Here is a 17,621-nt window from a genome sequence, read left to right on the forward strand (position 1 = left end):
AAGAGACTTCAACCAGGGCAACTTGAAGAAATTTCTGACAAACTATCACCAACATATTACCTGCGCAACCAGGGAAGCCAACATGCTTGACCACAAATTAGCCTGGAATTATGAACTGGAGGATTAAAGCTCCCAGACTTTAAAAAAAATATTATTGGGCAACCCAAATGAAGTTCATTACCTCCTTCTTTGACCGAGGAGACAAGTCATTTTGGGTAGAATTGGAACTGCAAAAATTAAATAAATTGAAATCTGAATGATCCAATTTACGTTTTTGATGCGGTCAAGATATAGGGATCTTTTTGCATTCAACCTGGTCATGCCCTAAGGTGAGATCCTTTTGGGAAGATTTGGGGAATCTGGAATAAATTACTGGAATTTGATACCCTCAGGTGCCAGAATTGTTTTTATTGGGAAAATTAACAGATGTAAGACCTAAAATAAGGCTGTCAAAATATCAATTGAAATTTGAGTCAGAAATGCACAGTTGTGTTCCCCTGGGGAAGATTATTTACAAGCTCAGAAATTGTTACAACATGTTTTTAAGAACCTGGAACCCGTAGTTAAGATATACCAGGATTAACCTTTGATGATTGATTCTGTCCTCCAGTCTCCAATACCACTATCTGTAGTATCCCTAATGATGTCTATGTCAAGACATTCCTCCCTTAAGGGAGGAAGTAGCTTTGGGTGAATCATGTAATGTTTCATCTGTATGTAATTCTTTTGGCTTGGCTTCGCAGACGAAGATTTATGGAGGGGGTAAAAGTCCACGTCAGCTGCAGGCTCGTTTGTGGCTGACAAGTCCGATGCGGGACAGGTGTAATTAATGCTTTTGGAAAACACATGATTTTCTCACATCATAAGGGAGAATTACCTCTTTTTTTCTTCTATCTTTTTCCTTTGGGGAGGAGAGGGGTCTTTCTTTTTTCCTCTTTCCTACTTTTCTTTTAAAGATTGGCACGGTGTGTAATTTTGTGTTTAGAAACAATTGTGCAGAAATTGATAATGTGTTGATTATATCAACGTGTAGTTTGATTTTGGTATCATTGTATATATCTCTAATATTTCTTTGATTTTGTTTGTTTTGTAACTTCATGTTGATTGACATTTTTTTAAATTGAAAAAAATATGCTGGTCCACTGTGACACCACCATCAAAAATGCCTACTGAGCTATCATATGCCTGGACCTCGGCAGTCTGATCACCTGGCTGTACTTCTACGCCTGGTGTACAAGCAAAAACTGAGGACCAGTCAGTGGCAGATTAACCATTAGGCTGTGTAGGCTTAAGCCTCGGGGCCCAGAAGGAAGGATCGGCAGGATCGGGGATCTCAGGCTCCCGAGCAGGAGCAGGGACCTCGAGCTTTACAATTCTTTCAACCCCAAAAGTTCAATTGCCCCCCGACCCCCCCCGGAGTTTATCAGCCCCCTTTTGACCACCTGGTATATTTCGACCCCTTGACCTCCAGGGATCGATATCGACCCTTTGGGGACCCCCAATATGTTATTTAATTTAACTTAATTGTCACTTTATTTTCTTCAACAAGAGTGAGGAGGGGGTCAGGGTCCGGGGGAGCCTTACAACAGCTCAGCCAAGGGGCCTGGGTGGTAGTTAATTTGCCACTGGTCAAAGGAGGTGGAGGAGCAGCTTCAGGACTGGTTTGAATTGATGGACTGGACCATATTTAAGGATACATCTTCAAACCTGAACAAATATGCTACGGCTATCACTGACTTCATCATGATCTGTGTGAATGAGTGTGTGCCCATATGCACATACTGTAAGTACCCCAACCAAAAGCCATGGATGAATCAAATAATTCACAACCTATTAGGGCGAGATCGATGGCATTCAAGACCAGTGATCCATATTTCCACAGGAAGTCCGGATGTGACCTGTGGAAGGTTATCTTCACAGAAGAGACAATTCCGAGTAAAGGTTGAAACAGAATCAGATACTTGCCAGCTATGGCAGGGCTTGCAGGATATTACATCTTTTAAACCAAAGCCTTACATCATAAATGGCTGTGAAGCCTCACTCCACAATGAGCAGATCACATTTTATGCATGCTTTGAAATGGGGAATTCAATGGTAACAATGAGAATCCTTGCAGAAGCTGGTGACCTTGTTTTATCTATCTCTGAGGCCAATGTCAGAACATCTATCAAGAGGGTGAACCCTTGCAAGGCATCTGGCCCTGATGGCATACTTGACAAGGTACTACAAATCACAGAGATTTTCAATCATATGACCTACACTAGGGACGCGGACGGGGGGTCAGGTCTGACAGTGAACAATAGCTGCAACCTTATGGGGGGCAATGGCCGCAGATGTCCCCCCTTGGAGCCGACCCTGGCATACATACTCTCACGCTCATGCAGACACACACACACATCATAATAATTGTATATATACATAAAAATATAATTTCAAATAAATGTATGAATATTTGGGATTACAGGATTGTTTGGTAATAGGATATTGTTCATCAGTCTTGCAGTCTGCTGGAAGAAGCTATTTCCCAGCCTGGCAGTCCTAATTTTGATGCTTCTGTACCTCCTTTATGGTAGTGGGTCAAAGATACTCTGCTGGATGGAATTATTTATTTGAGCCCTATTTAATAAACGGTCTCAGTGAATGTTGCCGATAGAGGATGGGGAGACCCCAGTGATCTTCTCAGCTGTTTTAATGATCCTGTAGCGGTAGCTAGAGAGGGAGCAGAAGAACGAGACGACACACTGAGTCAGTTTCGCTTCCAGTGATTTAATTTGAAAAGCCCGTGCTGTGCCTTATAAGGCGGCCGGCAAGTCTCGCCTATGCATTGGCAGTGACGTAACGACGCATCCAAGTGCACGTGCACGGCCCCTCTGACAACGAGAGAAGCAAACCAAGCGGCGCCTACGTGATGCAGCTGCTCTTTCTTTGGCTTGGCTTCGCGGACGAAGATTTATGGAGGGGGTAAATGTCCACGTCAGCTGCAGGCTCGTTGTTGGCTGACAAGTCCGATGCGGGACAGGCAGACACGGTTGCAGCGGTTGCAGGGGAAAATTGGTTGGTTGGGGTTGGGTGTTGGGTTTTTCCTCCTTTGCCTTTTGTCAGTGAGGTGGGCTCTGCGGTCTTCTTCAAAGGAGGTTGCTGCCCGCAAAACTGTGAGGCGCCAAGATGCACGGTTTGAGGCGATATCAGCCCACTGGCAGTGGTCAATGTGGCAGGCACCAAGAGATTTCTTTAGGCAGTCCTTGTACCTTTTCTTTGGTGCACCTCAGTCACGGTGGCTAGTGGAGAGCTCGCCATATAACACGATCTTGGGAAGGCGATGGTCCTCCATTCTGGAGACGTGACCCACCCAGCGCAGCTGGATCTTCAGCAGCGTGGACTCGATTCTGTCGACCTCTGCCATCTCGAGTACTTCGACGTTAGGGATGAAAGCGCTCCAATGAATGTTGAGGATGGAGCGGAGACAACGCTGGTGGAAGCGTTCTAGGAGCCGTAGGTGATGCCGGTAGAGGACCCATGATTCGGAGCCGAACAGGAGTGTGGGTATGACAACGGCTCTGTATACGCTTATCTTTGTGAGGTTTTTCAGTTGGTTGTTTTTCCAGACTCTTTTGTGTATTCTTCCAAAGGCGCTATTTGCCTTGGCGAGTCTGTTGTCTATCTCGTTGTCGATCCTTGCATCTGATGAAATGGTGCAGCCGAGATAGGTAAACTGGTTGACTGTTTTGAGTTTTGTGTGCCCGATGGAGATGTGGGGGGGCTGCTAGTCATGGTGGGGAGCTGGCTGATGGAGGACCTCAGTTTTCTTCAGGCTGACTTCCAGGCCAAACATTTTGGCAGTTTCCGCAAAACAGGACGTCATGCGCTGAAGAGCTGGCTCTGAATGGGCAACTAAAGCGGCATCGTCTGCAAAGAGTAGTTCACGGACAAGTTTCTCTTGTGTCTTGGTGTGAGCTTGCAGGCGCCTCAGATTGAAGAGACTGCCATCCGTGCGGTACCGGATGTAAACAGCGTCTTCATTGTTGAGGTCTTTCATGGCTTGGTTCAGCATCATGCTGAAGAAGATTGAAAAGAGGGTTGGTGCGAGAACACAGCCTTGCTTCACGCCATTGTTAATGGAGAAGGGTTCAGAGAGCTCATTACTGTATCTGACCCGACCTTGTTGGTCGGGTCAGATACGCTCAGTCCAAGATTCCTCCCTGCTCCAGCTCCCTCAACAGCCCCTAAGGCTAGAGCTGGATGAGGTCCTCACCCAGGATGAGACATATAAGGCAATCGAACAACTGAAAAGTGGCAAAGCAGCAGGTATGGATGGAATCCCCCCAGAGGTCTGGAAGGCTGGCGGCAAAACTCTGCATGTCAAACTGCTTGAGTTTTTTAAGCTTTGTTGGGACCAAGGAAAACTGCCTCAGGACCTTCGTGATGCCACCATCATCACCCTGTACAAAAACAAAGGCGAGAAATCAGACTGCTCAAACTACAGGGGAATCACGCTGCTCTCCATTGCAGGCAAAATCTTCGCTAGGATTCTCCTAAATAGAATAATACCTAGTGTCGCCGAGAATCTTCTCCCAGAATCACAGTGCGGCTTTCGTGCAAACAGAGGAACTACTGACATGGTCTTTGCCCTCAGACAGCTCCAAGAAAAGTGCAGAGAACAAAACAAAGGACTCTACATCACCTTTGTTGACCTCACCAAAGCCTTCGACACCGTGAGTAGGAAAGGGCATTGGCAAATACTAGAGTGCCTCGGATGCCCCCCAAAGTTCCTCAACAAGGTTATCCAACTGCACGAAAACCAACAAGGTCGGGTCAGATACAGCAATGAGCTCTCTGAACCCTTCTCCATTAACAATGGCATGAAGCAAGGCTGCGTTCTCGCACCAACCCTCTTTTCAATCTTCTTCAGCATTATGCTGAAACAAGCCATGAAAGACCTCAACAATGAAGATGCCGTTTACATCTGGTACTGCACGGATGGCAGTCTCTTCAATCTGAGGCGCCTGCAAGCTCACACCAAGACACAAGAGCAACTTGTCCATGAACTACTCTTTGCAGACGATGCCACTTTAGTTGCCCATTTAGAGCCAGCTCTTCAGCGCTTGACGTCCTGTTTTGCAGAAACTGCCAAAATGTTTGGCCTGGAAGTCAGCCTGAAGAAAACTGAGGTCCTCCATCAGCCAGCTCCCCACCATGACTACCAGCCCCCCACATCTCCATCGGGCACACAAAACTCAAAACGGTCAACCAGTTTACCTATCTCGGCTGCACCATTTCATCGGATGCAAGGATCGACAACGAGATAGACAACAGATTCGCCAAGGCAAATAGCGCCTTTGGAAGACGACACAAAAGAGTCTGGAAAAACAACCAACTGAAAAACCTCACAAAGATTAGCATATACAGAGCCGTTGTCATACCCACACTCCTGTTCGGCTCCGAATCATGGGTCCTCTACCGGCATCACCTACGGCTCCTAGAACACTTCCACCAGCATTGTCTCCGCTCCATCCTCAACATTCATTGGAGCGACTTCATCACCAACATCGAAGTACTTGAGATGGCAGAGGCCAGCAGCATCGAATCCACGCTGCTGAAGATCCAACTGCGCTGGGTAGGTCACGTCTCCAGAATGGAGGACCATCGCCTTCCCAAGATCGTGTTATATGGTGAGCTCTCCACTGGCCACCGAGACAGAGGTGCACCAAAGAAGATGTACAAGGACTGCCTAAAGAAATCTCTTGGTGCCTGCCACATTGACCACTGCCAGTGGGCTGATATTGCCTCAAACCATGCATCTTGGCGCCTCACAGTTTGGCAGGCAGCAACCTCCTTTGAAGAAGACCGCAGAGCCCACCTCTCTGACAAAAGACATACAACCCTGAGATTCTTTTTCCTGTGGGTCAGGCAGAATTAGTGCAAAAAAAATGTGCACAATGTATCCATGTAAACAAATAAACAAATGTAAACATTCTGATTGAGTTTGTGGTTGACGAGTTTTATGGTGGAGGGGTAACAGCTGTTCCTTAACTTGGTGGTCCAAGTCTTGTGGCACCTCTACCTCTTTTCTGATGGTAACAGTGAGATCAAAGCACATGCTAGGTGGTGTGTATCCTTGATCATTGCTGCTGCTCTCCAATGGCAGCGTTTCCTGTAAATATCCTTGATGGTTGGAAGGGGTTGCCTGTGATGTCCTGGGCTGTGTCCACTACCTTTTGCAGCCTTTTTGCTCAGGGGTGTTGATGTCCCCATACCAGACCATGATGCATCTATCAGCACACTTCCCACCACACATCTGTAAATGTTTACCAGGTTTTTTGATGTCATATGAAACCTCTATAAACTCCTGAGGAAGTAGAGGCCCTAATGTGCTTTCTTCACAATACAATGTGTTGGCTCTAGGAAAGCTCCTCTGAGATAGTGCTCCCAAGAACTTAAATTTGCTCACCCTCTTCACCTCTGATCTCCCAATGATCACTGACCAGAGAGATAATGTATGAATGGAGCCAGATCCTAAACAAGTACTCTCATTCCCAATAGAGAGGACAAGGAGGCCTGAGAATTAATGGACGGATATGCTGATATTTTGGAGCTCATCTGTATTAGTTAGGAACAAGTGCTAGAAATATTGGATATCATTAGGGTGGATAACTCCTGAGGTAAAAACCCAATGCTGGAGAAACTCAGCAGGTCAAACAGTGTACTTTATGTAGCAAAGATGCATAACCAGCATTTTAGGTTTGAGCCTTTCATAATTTCTGAGAGCCTGATGGGATCTATCCCATGATGCTAAAGGAAGCAAGGGAGATTTCTTGGGGTTTGGAGTTTTTTGCAGTGATTAAAACAAAGCTAGAATAAGCATCATCTTTAATTCATATGATTTTGATGTGTATTTCTGTAATTCCAAGAGACTTACAGGAAGCAGCATCCTTCAGACATTGCGCATGGCCTTGTTTAACCTCACTGGCACCTTGGCTCTGTGAACAAAAGGAATTGTGGAGCATGTTCTCAAAATTGGCTTCACACAGAGATGCAATTCCTTTTGTAATGTCAAATAAATTGTCATTTTATACAACAGGCGCAATCTCTGGCATCTCAGGAGGATGCATAATCTTCTAACATTCTTCTTAATCTTTCCCACAATAATGCTGAACCAAACTAGATAAAACTTTGCCCTACTAATGTACAAGGGAAAAGGAAATCTGTTCAAACTGTCTCCATCTAGAGGACCAAGATCATATCCATTTCAGTTATTTAGCTGCAGTAAACAGACTGTTCTTTGAGCATGTGTTTGCGGATGGGGTGGGAGGGTATCTTGAATCTGGGGATGTATCTCATTTTGGATTCTTTAATCCAAAGGAAGATCTGACTTCCTGATGCTTAACAAAAGTGTGTCTGATTTTTGACACACACAGGAGGTAGCTGTGGAATTTGAGCATCTTGATGAAAGGCTCCGTCTCCAAATGTTGCCTATTCAATGTTGCTTGACCTGCTGAATTTCTCCAGCAAATTGTGTATAGTGTCTAATTTTGTTTGTGTTGGTTTCGGGATATCTCCTCGGAGATGTGTTAATCTAATTATGGATGTCTTTAGCAGAAGGTTATCTGAACATTTGTATAGAATCAAAGTGAATGACGCTTAATCCAATGTTGTGTGTGCTTCTGGTGGAGTTTCCTATTGGGAATTTTGGGCTGGGAGTGGTTATTGGTGGGGCCAAATCTAGGTGCAATCTGATCGAAGGGTTGTGGGATCTTAGATATCTGGGTATGTGTCATTGCCGTGACAATTAATTCAGGAGGTATGGGATTGTTTGAGTCTTTCATCCCATGTTGATGCATGTTGGGACAGGGTTGAACGTGGAAGTGCTTTACCTGTAGGATGTTTTATGAGTTGTTTGATCAAGGAATGTGACTTCGGGGTGCTTAATTAAGGGGCAGTGTGATCATGACCGTGTTTACCAGATGGTTCTCTGTTTATGAAGGTGTTTCAGTAAGTGGTTAAGCATTTTGGCATTTGAACTGGGGTTGCGGTGGGTGTCTATGAGGCATTTATTGGATCATTCCAACTCTGGGGTACTCTCATGGGTGTCTGTGGGATATTTATTCATTGGGTCTGTCTGATTCTGGGGCTTTAAATCTATCTGATGTGGTGGTGTTTAATCAGAGAAGTATGATCAATTGGTTTTTTTTCTGTGTGGGTCCACCTATAGGAATATTTTATTTAAATGTGTGTATGATGATGGGGGTTCTTATTTGGTGAATGCATCTGTTGGAGGGGAAGGGGTGGTGAATAATCCAGGTAGATTTAATCAGGTTACCATTTTGGTTGAGAATTAATTTTTAGACCTGCAGTTCTGATAAATGTTTCTTTCTGAGGATTATTCATTGTGTATCTTGGTTTAGAAAGATCGAACTGGGACATAACAGGAAGCCATTTTGCAGATTAAATGCATGCTATCCCAATGTGAACTGTTCAATTCCCACACATCTGTCCCAAGGGCTCTAAATTGTCTGGTAGTTGTCTGTGATGTATTTTTCCATGTCTAATGTCCTGTATGCCAGTTCAGACACCTCTTCACTCCATATGATGAAATGTAAAAAAAAATGCCAGAAACCTGAAATAAAAACAGAAAATACTGGAAACACACTGCAGGTTAAGTAGAATCCAGGGGTGAGAGATACAGATGAACATTTCTGGTTGATTACCATTCTCCCTTTATTTCATTTTCTCAATGCAAATTCCTTCTTTCTTTCTGCATTTGTATATGGCAATTCTGTCTGTACCTAAATATCTTGAGTGCACAAAACTGCACCAGTTGATCAACTGGCACTGAACATAACTTACACATCAGTGTAAAATGGAAATCTTCACTGTGAATTCCTCAGGCTCATGAGTGGAAGAATTGCTAGATGGAACCTTGCTGAGGAACCATGTTACCTGGCAGATCTGGAATGACATTTTCAAATAAAGAATTCAGAAAAAAGGTTGTTGATTTTATAATTCCTGGTGAAGTTCATCCTGTGAATTCTGGAGACATGATGCATCATTTGAAGTTGCGTAGATAGCAAGTAGCATCTATTGTACAATGGTTTTCATTTTATGGAATGGCAGAATGCTGCTATGGAAGAACAGTTGGGTGCTATGGCAGTTCAGGACTCCTCAGTTAACATGGGATTGCAGTGCTGTGAACTGCCTTCCAGCAGCTCAATTAGGTGGTGAAGCTGAAACTCTGAGGTGGGAATGAGGATGCAGCCTTTTGCTCCCTCCCTCTATCACCACTCAACTTCTTTCTCTTCTTTCCCTGCCACCTGAATCTACCCCGTCACTTATTAACTCATTCTCCTCCCCATCCCCACCCCCACCTGAAGAAGGTTTCAGGCCTTCGGCTGCCTTTTGCTTTCCATAGATGTTGCATGACACTTTTGTGTACGGAACTAAACCCTAAATTTCTTGTTTACCTCCAGAAACTTACAGGCCAATTGACACCTGACCTGTTCAAGATGGAGCAGGCTGATGTGGTGCAGTCCTAACCCAGAGCTATTTGAGGGCATTGCATATGAACTGCAGAATCACAACTGCCACTTGTGGATTTTGCTACCACTGCTTACAAGAGGCTCCAGAGTAGCCAAATGTTCCTACCTCAGCAGTTTTTTTTTGTTATTTATCCAGAATGATTTGACAGGAATGTAATTTTATGATGGGAGATAGATCATGTTGTATCACTGTTTCTAATCGATGACCCATCATAGTCCAGTGGGTGGGCATCATTAGCTTGGTGCCCCAGATTCCAATGGATGACCATCATTTAAATGGTGCCCTGATTCCAGTGAGAGACTATCATTGATATGGTATCCCAATTTCCAACGGATGTCCATTGTTGACATGGCACCATGATTCCAATTGGTGGCCACATAGACTTGGTGCCCATCATCAAATGGGTGACTATCATGACCTGGTACTCTAGAGCCTAATGTGTGGTCATCAGTGACAGATCCTCCTGGATCTGAGATTTTATTTGGAAAACTGGTACTCTCAATACCCAACTATTTATATTTTGTCATCCTTGTATTGTGGCTAATTGCCGAGTACTACAGGAGCTACAGCATGCCAATCATTCATTTTGTTCGACAGGATAAAAGGCACAGAACAGATAATCAATGCAGCCAGTCCATGCTGGTAATTATACTCCAGCTGAGCATCTAAATCTCTCAGCCTACCCACCTTTACTCATCCACCATCCCCTTAAAGATTAGAAGTACATAGAATTGAAGGGATATCGGATATAGCACCAAAGAGAAGTGAGGTCTGTGGCTGATCAATCATGACCGTTCTTTTGCATTCTTAATCCTTTCCTTGTGATAGGCATTTCTACATTTGCTCCAGTCTTTGGGTAAAGACATTTTATCCCTGTCCTTTAATGATGGCTTCTAGATATATTCTTCTCAATTTTCCCTCTGGATCCATTTTAACAAAATCTTATTAATTTTAAGGACGATGTCACTTTTCATGCTTCTTTGTACAAAAGAGATTTGGTTTCTTTGCGCTTCCTAATAAATTTGGTGCTGTACATCTGGTATCATTTGTTATCTCTCTATTTCATTGCCTCTTCACTCATTTTGTAGTTTAGTGTGACCTAATCATGATCCAATACTGGTTTATAACAATTGCCCACTTTTCAATTTATTCATCACATTGTAGCATTGATACCCTGTGGCTCATTATTTAGCAATTGGTGTATTTATACTTCAAAATTGTTTTTTTTAACCTCTACTTCCAAAAAATGTTCCTTCCAAAATATTCTACAGTTCGAGTACCCCTTATCCAAGGTTCCAAAATCTGAAATGCTCCAAAATCCAAAACTTTTTGAGTGCCAACATGACACCACAAGTGGGCGCCAGTTTGTTACTAAGTATTGTCACCGCCAGACCTGTGTGCATTACTCACTGTGTTTTTTGCCAGAGAGCAGAATTTCTGGTATTTGGTGCTGTATTTATCTTCTTTAGTAAGCAGAGATAGTTTTTTTTTAAGTAGGTACAAAACATTATTTTCATGTGAAATTTGAAATTCATCTCCACTTAAAATGCCATGTTTGAGTGTAACGTGACCAGCAACATTATTTAATTGAAAAAAGTAAAATACAGTGTGCTGTAACCTTTTGATCAAAATACATAATCATAGGTGGAGTCTGAATGCCTGCGGTTGTTATTATACATGTATTCTGCTGATGCTACTGTGCTGCTTGGTTACACTAAACATATTATTCCAAAATCTGAAACACTTCTGGTCCCACACATTTCGGATAAGGGGGACCCAACCTGTATTGATTTTCATTTGTCAATTGTTTACCCATTCAGGTCATATGTTGCAGCCTTGCTCAGGATTGACTACCACCCTGGGCCCTCCCTCCAATTTTGTATCATCCACCTATATAGAAATTGTCCTTTCGATTCCAAAATTAATGCTTGTTGTGAATAGCTTCCCTGTATTCCCACTCTCTGTTTTCTGTCATGGATTCTATAACTCTATCTCTTTCCCAAGATCACAAATAAGACTGTCCTGGCGGACCATAGTTTCTACCTGCTCTTGCTCCACCAAATTTATCTCCTCATATCTTGACTCCATCCTCTCTCCCCTTGTCCAGTCCCTTCCCACCTACATCCGGGATACCTACCATTTTCATCACCACTTTGACAACTTCTGATTCCTTGTTTCGTACTGTCTCAACTTCACCATGGATGTCAAGTCTCTGTACACCTCCATCCCTAATCAGGAAAGTCTTAAGCCTTCTTCTTCTTCCTGAAACAATGTTCTGACTAATTTACCTCCAACAAAACTCTCACTCACCTGGCAGAATTTGTTCTCACCATTGATTTCTTCTCTTTTGACACCTCTCATTTCCTTCAAATCAAAGGTCACTCACATAGGTCCAAGCTATGCCTACCTTTTTGTTGGTGACATAGTAAACTCTTTGTTCTGAACTTACCCTGGCACAATCTCACAACATATCCATTGTGGTGAATAGAGCTATCTCCTCCCTTTTTCAGAGTTTCGCTCTTACACTCATACAGAACAGCGTTCCTCATCTTCATCTTCACCCTAGCAACCTCTGCATTCAGCAATTTCAACTCAGTTCAATGACCTATCTGTCTTGGATCATCTCCACTGCCAGAATGAGGTCTAGTGAACTAGAGGAAATAATGCAGTCTAAAGCTCAATGGCATGAACATAGAATTTTCTAATTTCAGGTAATGAGTCTCTTTCTCTCTTCCTCCCTTTTTTGTACCTTTTTCACTCACCCCCACCCATTCTCATCGCTTCTTTGGTTCCATTCTTCTCCATCACTATCTCCTCACTGGATTCTTCTGTGCTCTCTTTCTCTTCTCTCCACCCACTTTAGTTCCATTTGGTCTCTCATTGCACCATCATTGTCACCTTCTCTTTTCAGATTCCAGGGCTGCCAAGCTTTGTCTTTCAATTACCCACTCCATTCTGTTTGCCTCATCTTTCTACACCTGACCCCTTTGTTTTTCTTACCTCTCTTTCCCTTTGTCTGGCATCTGCTAATCAACTGGCTCATCTGTCATGTTTCACCTCTGCCTGTTTCACCAATCCAGTATGAGACACCCTTCCCTCTACATTGTCTTCTTTTTAGTACATTCCTGGACTGGATAAAGAGTTCTGGCCAAAAATCATGACCATTCTTTTTTTCCTGTAGGATATGTTTCACTTCAGGCTCCAGCAGCTGTATTTGTCTCCATTCTACCACTTGCCCTTCGTATTCTCATTAATTCCTATTCATATATGGTGCTTGCGCTGCATTATGTTATTGGTACATTTTTGTTATCTGTTGAAGAAATTCACTCAATTTTATCAAGCAAGAGTTTCTCTTTTGAAATTCATGCTATTCAAGAACCCTGGCCAAAGTCAAAACTTGGGGATTGTTCTGATTAATGCCAGGCAACACACCAATGGCATCATGAAGAAAGCCTCTATTTCCTCAGGAGTCTGCGGAGGAGCTAGTGGAGTTGTTCAAGTGAACCGGTACGGACTTGAAGGGCCGACATGGCCTGTTTCCGTGCTGTAAACGGTTATATGGTTATATGGTATATATGGTTATACTTTTGGATTTTAGATGACATTCTATTTTTCTCTGGTAGGAATTCCATGATTTTTCCTTCAGCTGACATTGCCTAACCTTGTCTGCAACTCCCTGGACAAATTCTATCCCCCTTCTTGTGTTCATATGAGTTCAGTACTGGACAACTTATTCTGGGAAGGAAGTGAAAACTTTGGAGAAGGTGTAGAGGAGATTTACCTTCCTAGAGGCCTGTAAATTTTTGCTTGTAGTCTCAAATGGTTTTTTTGGTGGTGCTCTTGATGGCTGGGTAGGTTTCAGAATTTGACAGTCATTTAACTATTATCTGAGGATGCCTTCGGTGAATCCTGAAGCATGGTATCAGAGGCTGTCTTTCATATGCACACCGAGGACTCTTAAGTACCTAAAGTCTTTCAAATGATAATGTTCAACAAAAAACCTATTTAGAGAGAACATATGAAACAAGCTTCTCCCAAATTAGATGGGCATATCTGCCATAAATACAAGGAGCAAGGAATCATTACACATCAGCTACATGTTTCTGTTCAAACTTGGTCACCTACTGCAAAAGGGTCACTGGGTTTGAATGAAGGTGGAATTCCCCATCCCTTTGGAATAGAAACCTCACTAAATACAACTGTTTCCACAAACCTTTTTTTTAACCTGTATCCACATGAAGATCTATTCAATCTGGCAAAATGGCTCTGAATTATATTGATAAGCATGAACTCTGCAAGATGATACACTTAAATAATAATAACAGGAAGCATTAAGTGTATGTGGAGTTAGACCTCTTTGGAAAGTTAAAGTTCAGTTTTTCACCACATCAGCATAATTGCCCATAGAAGAAAGGATTTTAAAGGTAAACATGAAACAGCGGTATATCTGGGCAAGAAAATAAACGACCGAGACAACAGTGACCATGTGTAACTTGTGTTTAACTTTCGTGATAGGATAAGCAGGCAGACTGAGTAATTATCCAGAGTTTAGATAAATAAGCTGAACTTGGCCATTCGAGGAAAGGATTTCAAGGATTCTCTCTAATTTCAGATATTAGAATTGTCACATGCAGTATTCTTCTATTCATTTTAGCTGTCCCTAAAGTTAATAGCTCATTTCCCTTGTGATGGGAATATGTCGGGAATGGTGAATAGGACATGGTTACCATGTGAATGTTTAATTCTCTGAAACAAATACTTGAAGCCAAACCAAGACAAAGCAGTTCATAAATTAAACAATGGCGAGATCTTCTGAATGGTGTATCCTGGGTGAGGCCAGAGTCCATGAGATGCTCACACGTCACTCCGTATCTTGGTGATGTTCACATAGTTGGGATTTGATAAAGTACAGTTGTCATTGTGAAGACTGTGATCAGGGGGGTGGCGAGGCCCAACTAGCCCCTCCTGGGTGTATTCTGATTTGCAGATGCTTGAAGTGCTGTTACTTTTCTTCAGATTGGTAACGGATGGGATAGTGGGACAGCTCCTGACGTGCAGGTACTGGGCCTGCTCCTCGTTCTCTGTCTCTCGATGGTAGAAGTAATTGAAGTTGGAGACAATGACTGGCACGGGGAGTGCGATGGTCAGTACCCCAGCGATGGCACACAGGGAACCCACCATCTTGCCCCCGATGGTTATGGGGTACATGTCTCCATACCCCACTGTCGTCATGGATACCACCGCCCACCAGAAAGCGTCGGGGATGCTGTCAAAGTAGGAGGCAGCTTCATCTGCCTCAGCAAAGTAGACGGCACTGGAGAAGAGGATGACTCCGATGAATAGGAAGAAGATAAGGAGCCCCAACTCCCTCATGCTGGCCTTCAATGTCTGCCCGAGGATCTGCAGACCTTTGGAATGTCTGGAGAGTTTGAATATTCTGAAGACTCTGACCAGACGGATGACCCTTAAGATGGCCAGGGACATGGCCTGTTGTCCTTGTTGCTGCCCATTGCTTACCTGCTGCTGCTGCTGCTGTTCAGCCAACTCAGTGCCCAGGGTTATGAAGTATGGAGTAATGGCGACAATGTCAATGATATTCATTATATTTCTGAAGAAGCTGGGCTTGCTCGGACAAGCAAACAACCTGACAAGGAACTCAAAGGAGAACCAAATGATGCAGAGGGTCTCAACAATGAAGAAAGGATCAGCGAAGTTCGGACTGTGATAGGGAGCTGTGTCATTGCTATACTGAGGTCTTCCTCCAGCTGGATTCTCTTTGTCATCTCTAAAGACAGGGAGTGTTTCCAGACAGAAGCTGACGATGGAAATAAGGATGACTGTAACAGACATGATGGCAATAACTCGGGCTGGACCTGAGCTTTCAGGGTACTCAAAGAGTAGCCAGATCTGTCGCTGGAACTCATTCTCCGGTAAAGGTCGTTCCTCTTCCTTGATAAAACCTTCATCCTCTCTGAACATCTCCATGGCCTCCTCTCCAAGCTCATAGAACCGTATTTCCTCAGCAAAAATATCCAAGGGCACGTTGACAGGCCTGCGCAGCCTCCCTCCTGACTGGTAGTAATACAGGATAGCGTCAAAACTTGGCCGGTTCCTGTCAAAGAAATATTCATTCCTCAGAGGGTCAAAGTAGCCCATCCTCTTCTTGGGGTCCCCCAGCAGGGTGTCGGGGAACTGTCCCAGGGTCCTCAGCTGAGTCTCAAATCGAAGCCCTGAGATATTGATGACCACCCGCTCGCAGCACTCATGATTCTGCTCTAGCCCATAAAAGTCCTGGTTCTGGACTGGGAGAGCAGCCAACTCATCAACGTTGTCCCCATGGGCCACTGTCATGTTGCTGGAGGGAATAATGCTTCTCTCACTCAGAAGTTGGAGCAAGGTTAAATTAGAATGTTGTTGGCCTTCTGTACTAATTGTCCTGAAACCAAAGAGCAAGAATATTTTGAATATCAAGATGGTGGAATACAATAAATTACCTGAATTCTTAAAGTGTACTTTGTGAAAAGTGAACTTGTAGATTCTACAGTCAATTAATCTTGTATATTGCTACTATTGGATGGTGGATTTAGTGGGTTGAAGGCTAAATTGATCCTGACTTGAGGAAATAATGGTTCTTGGATTGTTTGTGCAATTGAGGCTGGGGTTAAAGCATTCTAGAGCTAATATATCAAATAGAGGTTCATATTATTGGAGTGAGTTGATTATTAGTTTTATTGGATTCTGGAATTGTGGATAATTGCTGTTTTTGGGACGTAGTTAGTGAATCCTGAAGGTAGTAGATCCTGTGCTTTAGTTAGTGTTTTTATTCTTTTTTGTTTCTGGCTCTTGGATCCTAACTTTAGAGTACCTTGAGGTTAATTGTTCCTTGAGTTGGAGATGATAGAACTGGTGTATTTCCTGGAGTCAGATAATCCCAGACACATAAATAGATTCTGAATTTAATGGCTGCTAAATTTGATGAATGCTGGTTATTGATGTTGGAATTTAACTGATTTCTGGCTGAATTTGGTTGTTGGATCTTAGTTTGTGCAACCCAAAGTTAATGGTCTTTTAGTTGTTGGATATTATTTCATTGTTGTTCATTGATTAATTGTTTGTGGAGCTTGTTGTTCCTGGAAGTTTGGATTCCAGACTTTGTGGCTTTAGGAACTTTTGAATCCTAGAGCTATGGATGCTGTATTTCACAACCAAAGGAGTTTGAGAATATTGTACTTGTAGTATGTGGACCTACAATGAGTGGATCCCAGAGTTCATTAATTCTATATTTTATGGATCCTGGAGTTAGTGACTTGTAGTTTGTAGATACTAGAGTCTGTAGATCCTGAATTATGTGGAGTTAATGATTTCCAAAGTTCAATGGATTCCTCAAATTGAATCCTGTAGTTAACTTGTCCATGTGGTATTTTATGAATTATGGAGTTGTGGTTCCTGAATTTTGTGAATTTTGAAGCAATTGACTTGTGGAGTAAGTGGCTTCTATACAGTGTATTCTGAAGATAGTCTTCCCAGTTGTTAGTGGATTCTGAAATGAATGGATTTGTAATTGGTGGATCATAGAGTCATTGGATCCTGAAATTTGTATATTAAATGCTCCTTTTTGGCTGGCAAATTCCTCCTTCCAGATTTATTTTTAATAAATGAATATATTTCCACAAAAGCAGTGATGGAGAAATAGCTTGCACCTTTGGGAGGTTGTAACACAAGATGTCCTGATTCATCCAACACAATGCCACACCACAGATTTCCAGAGCAGCAGAAAACACATTTAAAGCAACATCTTGTGCTCATGGGAATTTCGATATATCCTGCATCAAAACAGCAAGAAAAAAAATGTTATTTGCCCATCACCCAGGCAGGAGAGAGATACATTTTTAGGGCAAGTTGAAGCACAGTGGAATTGGAAGAGAGGAGAATGAAATGCGTGTGAAAGTCAAGGAAGAGGAAATGATAGGGATGGATGGATTGGGGGTAAAATGTACAAAAGGAGAAAACAGGAACAGATTGGTGGATGAAGATGAAAGGAAGTTGAAGAATAGAGAGATAGAAAATTATGTTAAGTTACCTGATGT

The 17,621-nt window shown here is 42.9% G+C and overlaps 1 protein-coding gene and 1 long non-coding RNA gene across 5 annotated transcripts in view; one reads left to right on the forward strand and one right to left on the reverse strand.

Annotated features, from left to right (window-relative positions):
- LOC138764887 (uncharacterized) overlaps nt 1–17,621 on the forward strand; it is a 117,773-nt gene that overhangs the window by 3,041 nt on the left and 97,111 nt on the right. The gene's annotated exons all lie outside the window — the stretch shown is intronic.
- LOC138764879 (potassium voltage-gated channel subfamily A member 2-like) overlaps nt 14,018–17,621 on the reverse strand; it is a 47,416-nt gene continuing 43,812 nt past the window's right edge. For 3 of the 4 annotated variants that reach the window (XM_069941301.1, XM_069941298.1, XM_069941302.1), the window contains one exon: nt 14,018–17,357. In XM_069941301.1, coding sequence (XP_069797402.1) covers nt 14,389–15,885 — 1,497 coding nt within the window. In that variant the 5' untranslated portion in view covers nt 15,886–17,357 and the 3' untranslated portion in view covers nt 14,018–14,388. The remainder of the gene's footprint in view (nt 17,358–17,621) is intronic. The other variant, XM_069941299.1, reaches the window with a different exon arrangement.

Source organism: Narcine bancroftii, chromosome 5 (assembly GCF_036971445.1).
Source record: "Narcine bancroftii isolate sNarBan1 chromosome 5, sNarBan1.hap1, whole genome shotgun sequence".
NCBI classification, from domain to species: Eukaryota; Metazoa; Chordata; class Chondrichthyes; order Torpediniformes; family Narcinidae; genus Narcine; species Narcine bancroftii.